This window comes from Orycteropus afer, unplaced genomic scaffold, assembly GCF_000298275.1.
Source record: "Orycteropus afer afer isolate SDZICR_OR568_19922 unplaced genomic scaffold, OryAfe1.0 scaffold00147, whole genome shotgun sequence".
NCBI classification, from domain to species: Eukaryota; Metazoa; Chordata; class Mammalia; order Tubulidentata; family Orycteropodidae; genus Orycteropus; species Orycteropus afer.
In genome coordinates, this window is record NW_006921734.1 from 7,930,251 (window position 1) to 7,940,748 (window position 10,498).

The 10,498-nt window shown below is 39.1% G+C and overlaps 1 protein-coding gene across 1 annotated transcript in view; it reads right to left on the reverse strand.

Moving 5' to 3' along the window:
* Window positions 1–9,985, reverse strand: part of CFAP300 (cilia and flagella associated protein 300) — a 59,920-nt gene extending 49,935 nt beyond the window's left edge. Inside the window, exons 1-2 of the mRNA XM_007946024.1 lie at window positions 9,876–9,985; window positions 9,579–9,660 (exon numbers count right to left, since the gene is read on the reverse strand). Coding sequence (XP_007944215.1) covers window positions 9,579–9,660; window positions 9,876–9,985 — 192 coding nt within the window. The remainder of the gene's footprint in view (window positions 1–9,578; window positions 9,661–9,875) is intronic.
* Window positions 9,986–10,498: the final 513 nt, after the last annotated feature.

Below are 10,498 nucleotides of genomic sequence, written 5' to 3' on the forward strand. Positions count from 1 at the left end.
GCTTACTATTATATAAATATATATATTATGTTTTCAGAAATACACATAAGCTGGCATTAACCTCAGTTTAACACTGGTTTTGGAGGCTTTTTAGAGACCATCTGAAAGAATCAGTGAGAAAAAAAAAAAAAAGGAAAGAAATTTAATTCATATTTAGTAATTATTCACAGTGAGTACAGGGAAATAAGTCTTCGTAAAGGTTCCTCAAAGCAATGCAATAAGTAATTGTCATTGTATGTTATTTATACTAGACAGCTAAAAAATGAATTTTTTTTAAAAAACTGCCATGATATATTCAAATAGTATTTATTTTTTTGTTATAGAATTTCCATTGAGGCATGAGGAAGGATTCTCTGTATTTCAAGCATCTTAGATGAAAGAGAAGCTGATGTGATCTGGAAAACAGTAGTGACTCAAAAACTGGCTATATTGAAGTCAAAGACACCAATGTCAAAAATGCACGTGACTTCGAGTATACTTGTTTCATAAAATGTGAAGGTGGAAAAATTGTTTCAAAAATTTTATGTAATTTAAATTATGCCCATTATATGCCATACCAAAAAACCAAACACACTGCTGTGGAGTTGAATCCTACTCATATCGACTCCTCCTTGGGTTTCTGAGGCGGTATCTTTACGGAAGTAGAGTGCTCAACCTTCCTTCTGCAGAGTGGCTGGTGGGTTTGAACTGCCAGCTTTCTGGTTAGCAGTCAAATGCCTTAGGCACTACACCACCAGAGCTCCTACTATATGCCATATATATGGAAAAAGTAAGTATTTGACTATATGATCTATTTGGCAGACTGCTGGTTTTCTATCCAACATTAAATCTTTTTTCATTTACAGAATCCCAGTTTCATTTGGCAGAAAGAACAATGTTCTTCTCAGCTGAAAGTCTGCATTTCTTAACCTTTCTGGTAGTACCTTATGCCCAAGTTCTGGTTATAAGGTGTAAACAGAATTGTTGTGCAGGCCTTCAGGAAAATTCTTAAACTAAGACCATCCTTGCAGTTTATGTGGGAGATTTTCTTCATCATTCCTACTCTATGGGAGTCCTCAGGGCTCATCATTTCTGACCCAAGAGGATGTTGACACTACACTGAGCCCAGCGCTCTATATTGATACCCAAAGTTAGATCTTATCTTATCTATCTACTGGATACTGTCCTTAGATGCACATCAAATTTATCATGCCTAAAATTAAATCCATTTCCCTTGCTTACTCTACTGCATTTTCCGTGTATTTAATGACCATTATCACAGCCACTCCAGTCAACCAAGCCAGGATTTGACAGTCATGATATATGTCCCCTTCTCTCTTAACTCTGAACATCTTATCAGTCCTTAAACACTGCCTTTCTCCTAAGTATCTTTCCAGGTCATCCTGATGTGAACTGTCTTAATTCAGGAGGATAGCGCTATATTTGATCTAGAGAGCAATAGTTTCCAATTTGGTCTTCTACTTCTAGACTCAATCCTAACAATCCATTGCTGCCAAAGTGAACTTGACATTTGAAATTTCATTGTCTTAAAATCTTTCAGTGATTCCTTGCTAGCTAGCTAAATCTCAAACTTCTTTGCATAGTACAAAAGGTCTTCTAAAATATTTTCCTACCAACATCATTTCTCTACTTTGCCTACATGCTCATGTTTCAGGCCCAAGGCTCCCATATCTCTTCTTTTGTAAACCTTCCCTTTGGATGCTCAAATCAAAAATAATTACTTTTTCTTTTGTGTCACCAAAGTATCTTGTGCACATGGTATGTACTCTATCACTTCTCATTCTGCAATGCAATTTTTTTGTCTATTTCCCTCTCTGTAAACCAAAACCAAATCTGTTGCCACCAAGTCAATTCCAATTTATAGTGACCCTAACTCATAGTGGCCTTATAAGACAGAGCAGAACAGCTCTATATAGCTTCAGAGGCTGTAATCTTTATGGAAACAGACCGACATATCTTTCTGCTATGGAGTTGCTGGTGGGTTCAAACCACTTAGCTTACAGTTAGCAGACAAGAAATTAACTGCACTACCAGGGCACCTTTCCCTCTCAGTGTCTTATTAATCTGTACAGACTCAGGAACTAAAGAAATACTTTCTGAGTGAATATGTCCTTCCTTCTTTCTATCCATTCACCACTCTGCAAATGAACTTTTAAAACATAATGTTTTCAAACTGAAAGGGAAAATTTAAAATCTGGAATTCTAGTTTAAGCAGTACCCTTTGTTCACTTATGAGACTTTATAGCAGAAACTGCAGAGAATTTAGTCAAAAATTGTGCTTGTGCTTGTTCTGCCATTTGCTGCATATTCTTGCATAAATTATTTAACCTTTCTGAGCATCAGTTTCCTCAGCTATCAAACTTACCAGATTGTTGTAAAAATTAGTGACAAATGTATGAAAGCTGAAAGCTGTATCTGGTATACTGGAGTCACATTTGCTAACAAAAAAAAAAAAAATCACTTTGTAATGTAGTATACAAGTGTTAATGACAACAGTAAACCAGTTACCATTGAGTCAATTCTGACTCATGGTGATCCCATGCGTTAGAACAGAACTGTGCTACATAAGGTTTTCAAAAGTAAATTTTTCAGAAATAGAGAAACCTTTCCTCCGAGGTGCCTCAGTGTGGATCTGAATCCCCAACTTTTTGGTAGCAGCCAACTGTTAACCATTTGCCCCATCAAGCGACCTCAACAATAACAAATAAAGAAAACAAAAACAAAAAACCAAAGTCAATGCCATTGAGCCGAATCCAACTCACAGCAACCAACCATTGAATTTCCAAGGCTGTAAATCTTTATAGAAGCAGAATGCCTCATCTTTCTTCTGTGGAACAGCTGGTGAGTCTGAACCTTCGACCTTTTGGTTAGTGGCCAAATGCCTTAACCCAGAGTTCCTAACAATAACAAAAGCTAACATTTATTAAATATTTAATATGAGTCATATACTTGGTTAAATATTTAATGTATTTATTTCATTTAATCTTCATGTCAATTTCATCAGGAATTCAACATTTTCATATCCAAATATACTTATTAAACACTTAACATGTGCCAAGCATTATGACTATTTGCAGAGATGTAAAAAGAGACTGAGGAACGTTTAACAACTTGCTTAACATTGTATACATTGTAAGCTGCAGAACTGGAATTTGAACACAAGCCAAATCAGTGGCAGATTCAGGTTTTGCAGAGCTTTTAGCTTATACGTTAGGAGTCTACTCCAAGAATATAAAAATATCTTATTTTTGAAAAAATTTCAAATATATATGATCATATGAACATACTGCTAGTGCCTCTCAGAGGGACTTGAAAGGGGCTTTGGCAAATAAGAAGCTTGCATTAGTGAGGGGCCCTGAAGTTAGCTTCAAGGTAAATCTTGTTATGGGCTATGCTGTAAGCCACAGTGCTTTATTTCTTTCCAAGTTAGTTACATGAGTAAATGCAATGATTCTGTGTGTACAGTTCATTGAATTAAAAAATGGGAATAGACTATCCACTCGACAGGAAAAAAAATTTATAAGTAAACATAAAACCACTGCCACTGAGTTGCTTCTGACCTATAATGCCTCTATAGGACAAAGGAGAACTGCCCCAAAGCATAGCCCACTGCTACAGAGTGGCTGGTGGGTTCAAACTGCAGACTGTTTGGTTAGCAGCCCAATACTTTAACCACTGTGCCACCAGAGCTCAAGTAAATATGAAGAGCTTGAAAACTGTTAAAAACAGGTGCCTGGTATATGAAAATTTGGTGTTTTATGGATGAGCCTTGAGTCTGAAGATCTTTATCGCCATCAAACAGTTAAAATGAATTCTACATCCTCTACCATGAATTTTTTCCTGGCATTAATGTCTCTCTGTTGGGTGCTCTTTTCTCCTGTGCCTAAAACACTTTGTAAGGAGCTCCGGTGGTATAGTGATTGAGGGATTTGGCTGCTACCTGAGAGGCTGGTGGTTCAAAGCCACCAAACACTCCATGGAAGAAAGATGAGGCAGTTAGCTTCCATAAGGATTTACAGCTTTGAAAACCCAATAGGGGTTGCTATGAGTCAGGATTAACTTGATGGCAGTGAGTTTGGGTTTTTTTTTTTAAGAAAAAAACACAATGTTAATCCTCATCACAGCAATGTATTGTATAGAATTATTTATATTTCTCATTTTGCAAACTGAACATAAGGAGCCATAGTTGTGACCAATATGACACCACTGAGGATGAGAAAGATATAGAGAGGTACATGGGAGGTACAGACAACAAATATGAACCCTTCTGCACATACAGTACTGCGTTGTCAGTGAAGGCAAACATGGGTATATGGGTGGATAGATGGGTGGACAGGCTGAACTATTAGGTATGTCTATGAAATGGGGAGTGTATCCAAGAACATATATAAAGTTGGCAGACAATGGTCCTATAAGTTTATGTGAATGATCAGAATTCCCAGGTATATAGTAGAGCTGACAAGGGGCAAGGTTGTGGTCACTGCTTGGTCACAGCCAGCTACCCAGAGGGACCGAGCAGTTGAACCTGCAGGCTTGGGACCATAGTTGCAGGAGACATCAAGCTCAATTGGCATAACACACTATACAAAATATTGTTCCACCTCCTACTTTGGCAAGTAGCGACTGGCATCTTAAAAGCTAGCAAGCTGCCATCTAGATGCAATGATGCGTCTCTCCTCATCCAGAGCAAAGAAGAATGAAGAAAACCAAAATTCATGGAAACAATCAGTCCTAGCGACTGGTACACCATCCAATCTGCAGCCTATACAACTATGAGACCAGAAGAACTAGATGGTGCCCGACTACCACTGTCATTCATTTGGAAGGGGATCTATGTAGGAGACCCTTGATAGAGAGGGAGAACAATGTGGAACAAAACTCAACATCACTTGGAGGAAAAAAAAAAGGTGGGGACCAGGTTTGCTGGTCCAATAGAGCCTGGTGGAACCACTGAGACTATGGCTCCTAGCTGCCCTTCAGGTCTGGAATTGAACCCACACCTGTGGTTTCCAGCCAAACAAAAGACAGGCACACAAGTTGAACATTTATCTCAAGTAGATACACTCCTTGGAGAGAACAATCATGGGAGAAAGAAGGGCTGCTTATGCACAGGGAGACAGCTCAGGGCGCAGGAGAGTATGGAGGGATGGACACTGGGAAGAGATAACTATGGGGAGGAAGTGGGAGGGGAGCTGTTGCATTGTGGTAAACTGTGGTCAATGACATGAGACAAAGTATATGTGAACTGCTGTATGGAAACTGAATTTGCTCTGTAAATCTTCACCCAAATCACACACACACACACAAAGGAGCCATGGTTGCACAATACTTAAGTACTTGGCTGCTAACCAAAAGGTTGATGGTTTAAATCCACTAGTCGTTCTGTGGGAGAAACATGTGGCAGTCCACTTCTGCAAAGATTTTTTTCTCTCTCTCACTGCCGTCAAGTCAGATCCGACTCATAGTGACCCCTCCTTGGGTATCCCAGCCTAGGAAACCGTACGGGGCAGTTATATTCTGTCCTACAGGACTTCTATGAGTCAGAATCTACTTGATGGCAATTGGCTTGTTGGGATTTTTTTTTTTTTTTCTGGTAACTGTACATGCCTTGCAAACTTGGTTGCTTCATTTTTTAATACCCTAGCAGGACAAATAAGTTTCCAACACATATTTATTGAATAATAGACTTACCTTAAACAACTTTAAAGTATATTAACATGCAGTGAATTAAGATTCCATTTTTTTCCTGAATTATTACTGAGCCCTGGCACTGGTATAAACGAGAAATATTTAAAACAAAAACCTATAAAAATCTAACCATGAGTGTATGAGAAATAAACAGCGGCATTGTAACAGTATTATAGACATTTAACCCATTTACCCTCATGGTAAATATTTTATTAGGTTAAGAAAAATCTGATAATCCGATCTAATGTTCTATCTTCTTTCTTTATTTTCTTCACTGCACTTATCACCATATGAATTGATTTAATTAATTTGTTTACTGACACTCTTGCCCATAGGTCTTAAGATCATTGAAAGCAAGGCCCTTGTGTCTTGTTCATCCTTGTATCCCTAAGACTTGGCAGAATGCCTAGCACATGGTAGGCCCTCAGGAAGTGTTTGTAAATGACTGAGTAAACTATGCCAACTATAAATTAAAGTTAATGCCTCAAGAACAAGAATGGGAAAGAAGGAAGATAATTTCATAGACCATACAATATTTCCTATTTGATTAGAGAAGAAAAAAAAGGAAATGAGTGGTGGGACTTAAAATAATGTGACTAAATTTTAACACACCAAAACTTATACCTCTAAATGAATGTTTCTTCTTTCACAAGTCACCTCCAGCAGCTCTAAAGATTTGGTCCAAAAACCTTCCCATTGCTTAAAACATACTTTTAGAATTCCTCATTAGAACTGCTGTTAGAGCCTAAGGCTCTGTTCCTAAAATGTGGACTTCATTTTGAGAAACCACCAAAATTAATTGGAGTTAGCTTGCTAAATAAAGCCAGTGATAAAACTGGGTAATAATATTTAAAAAATGAGATGGTTAAGTATCATCAAGTCAGTTCTGACTCACAGTGACCCTGTGGACAACAAAATGACACTGCCTGGTCCTGCACCTTCCTCTTAATTATTATGTTTGAGCCCATTGTTGTAGCCACTGTGTCAATCCATCTTGTTGAGGGTCTTCCTCCTTTTCGCTTTCTACAGAGCATGATGTCATTCTCCAGGGACTGGTCCCTCCCGTTAACATGTCCAAAGTACATGAGATGAAGTACAAAATGCTCCTTCTAAGGAGCATTTTGGGAGCTCTGGTAGTGCCAAAGGCACTTGACTGCTAACCAGAAGGCTGGTGGTTCAAACCCACCAGCCACTCCTTGGAAGGAAGGTTGGGCAATCTACTTCTGTAGTGATACCATCTGGGAAACCCAAGGAGGGGTGCTATGAGTTAGGTCTGACTCGATGGCACATAACAACAAAACAACAACAAGGAGCATTTTGGCTGCATTTCATCCAAGACAGATTTGTGCATTCTTTTGGCAGAACATGGTATATTCAATTTTTTGTGTGTGTGTGCCAACATTATAATTAGAATGCATCAATTTTTCTTTGGTCTTCCTTTTTCATTGTCCACCTTTCACATGACTATGAGGCAAATGAAAATATAATGGTTTGGATTATGTACACCTTAATCTTCAAAGTGACCTCTTTGTTCTTCATTAATTTAAAGAGGTCTTTTGCAGCAGTTTTTCCCAGTGCAATACGACATCTGATTTCTTGACTGATGCTTCCATGGATGTTGACTGTGGGTCCAAGTAAAACAAAATCCCTGACAACTTCAATCTTTTCTCTATTTATCATGATGTTGTTTACTGGTCCAGTTGTGAACATTTTTATTTTCTTTATGTTGAAATGTCATCTATTGTAGTCTTTGATCTTCATCAGTAAATGCTTTAAGTCCTCTTCATTTTCAGCAAGCAAGACTGTGTCATTTGCATATCACAGGTTGTAATTAAGTCTTCCTCCAATCCTGATGCCACATTCTTCTTCAAATAGTCCAGGTTCGTGAATTATCTGCTCAGCATACAGACTGAATAAGTATGGTGAAAAGATATAAACCTGATGCACACCTTCCCTGATTTTAAACCATGCATTATCCCTTTGTTCTGTTTGCATGTTGGTCTATGTATAAGATCCACATGAGCACAATTAAGTTTTCCATAATTCCCATTCTTCGCAATGTTGTCCATAATTTGTTACGAGCCACAGAGTTGAATGCCTTTGCAGTCAGTAAAACACAAGTAAATACCTTTCTGGTATTCTTTGCTTTCAGCCAAGATCCATCTGACATCAGCAATAATATCCTTCATTCCATGTCCTCTTTTGAATATGGCTTGAATTTCTGGCAGTTTCATATCAATGTAAAAAGAACTGGTCAACACTCAACTATTTCAGCAATCAGCCTATTACCAAGAATCAGTAGTAGTGAAAGAAGTCCAAGCTGCACCAAAGGAATTGGCCAAAAATAAGGTTTCAGGAATTGATGGCATACCAGTAGAGATGTTTCAACAACCAGCTGCAATGCTGCAAGTGCTCACTCAACTATGCCAAGAAATTTGGAAGAGAGCTACCCGGCCAACAGACTGGAAGAAATTCATACTTGTGCCCATTTCAAAGAAAGCTGATGCAACAGACTGAAGAAAATATTAATTTCATAAATATTTTATCCAAGGAAAATTTTGCTGAAGATAATTCAAAAACAGTTGCAGCAAAAAATATGTGTGCCTACTGAAAAAGTGGGAAAATGATTTTTGAATACCAATTCAGAATTGGAGTTTTCTACAGTGGAATAATGAAGGTTGTAAAAGATTGTGTTACTTGAAAAACAAACTTATGGTGATGGGAAATATAAAATTTCTTTTTAAAAGAAACCACATGCATATTTTATTATTCTCAAACTCTCAATAAAACAAAACAAAACCCCACATTCAACTGCGTGGGTCATAACAAATTACAGATAACATTGAGAAGAATGGGAACTCCAGAACATCTAATTGTGCTCATGTAGACCCTATATAAAGGTCCAGAAGCAGTCCTTCAAACAAAACTAGGGTATACGGCATGGTTTAAAAACAGGATTGTATCCTATCACCATATTTTTTCAAACTGTATGCTAAGCAAATAATCTGAAAAGCTGGACTATGTGAAGAAGAATGTGGTTCATTAATAACTTGAGATAAACAGATTACACAACCTTTGTTGAAGTGAAGAGACTTACTAGAGCACTTACTGAAGATTCAAGACTACAACCTTCAGTATGGATGAACATAAATAAAAATCCTCACAACTGGATGAGTAAGTGTCATGACAAATGGAGAAAAGGTTGAAGCTATCAAGAATTTCATTTGAATCTAGAATCAACGTCCATGGAAGCAGTCAAGAAATCAAACAACGTACTGTGTTGGGAAAAATATGCTGCAAAAGATCTCTTCAATGTGTTAAAAAGCAAAGATGTCATTTCAAGGACTAAGGTGCACCTGAGCCAAGCCATGGTATTTTCATTCAACTCATATTCATATGAAAGCTGGACAATGAGTAAGAAAGACCAAGGAATTGATGCATCTGAATTATGGTGTTGGTGAGAAGAATAGTAAGTATACCATGTACTGCCAAAAGAACAAACAAAACTAACTTGGAAAAGGTACAGCCAGAATACTCTACAGAAGGGACGGTGAGAGGTGTCTCACATATTTTGGATACTTAAACAGGAGGGACCAGGCCCTGGAGAAGGACATCACGCTCCGTAAAGTAAAGGAGTCAGCGAGAAAGAGGAAGACCCTCAAGGAGATGTATCGACATAGCGCTGCAACAATGGGCTCACACACATGGCAACGATTGTGAGATGGCGCAGGGCCAGGCACTGTTTTGTTATACATATGGTAGCACAGAGTTGAAGTGACTCAAGGGCACCTAACAACAACAAAGAATGGCATGTTTCCAGGAATCTATGCAAAGTGCGAAAATGGTAGAAATCAGCAGGACCCAAAGAACTCTCCAACCCCCATACCAACCATAATGAAATCATCCTTCCGAAAGGCCTGAAAGTTCTGGTCAAATCCGAACGCCTGCGCCTTGATTCTACCCAGCATGGACCTGGGGCAAGGAGGAAAGAAGAATCATCTTTGGCCATTCCCTTCTTACAGCGCAAATTCATCACAGAATCTGCCCCCACCCCAGATTACAGCAGTCTCAGGATTTCCACAGCGAGGGCAGAGCAGCCTTTTAGACGCACGGCCCTCTCTGGGCCTGGCGTCTCCACAGCCGCGAAGGCCAACCGGCTCTTCTCTCTTTGTCTCACGCCCCCTCACCATTGTCGGAGCCGGCTGGTGGTCTCCTGGGCGGTAAGGGACTGGAAGGTTTTCTGAGGCAGAAATCTAAAGTAATAGCCACCCAAATTCCCTGGCTCTCCGGCCGCCATCGTGGTCTTGGCTCTAAGGAAGCCGGGGCCGTTTCCAGGGAGACTTGGCCACCTTCGGGTCCGCTGGTGGCGTTGCGTGAGGGGGCGGGGGACAGGAGTGGAGGCGGGACTAGGCTACGAGTCTGCAGGCTCTAGGCGTCTCCGTCTCTCCACAGGGTCCGGGTTAGGCAAAGCGAAAAATCAGTTTCCGCTTTCCAACGAGATGGTGCTACAGCCCCTCGGTCCGGGTTTAGGCAGCTATTGAAACTCAAGGTTCTGGTCTGAAAAAAATTGCCAATCAATACTCGTTGAAATTAACTCTTCATAATGATTACTCACCATGGTTAATTTCCCAGACTCAAGCACTGTCATCTTAGATCTAAATTTGATGACTCAAACGTTTCTGAAGAAAATAGTTATTCTGAATTAATTATGTTTATCTGTTTTGGAAGCAAATGTTTATGTGACTACTTTGGAAACTATTCTCTTCTACCATCTGGCTCTTTTAAAGAAATATTGTGGTAAATATATATA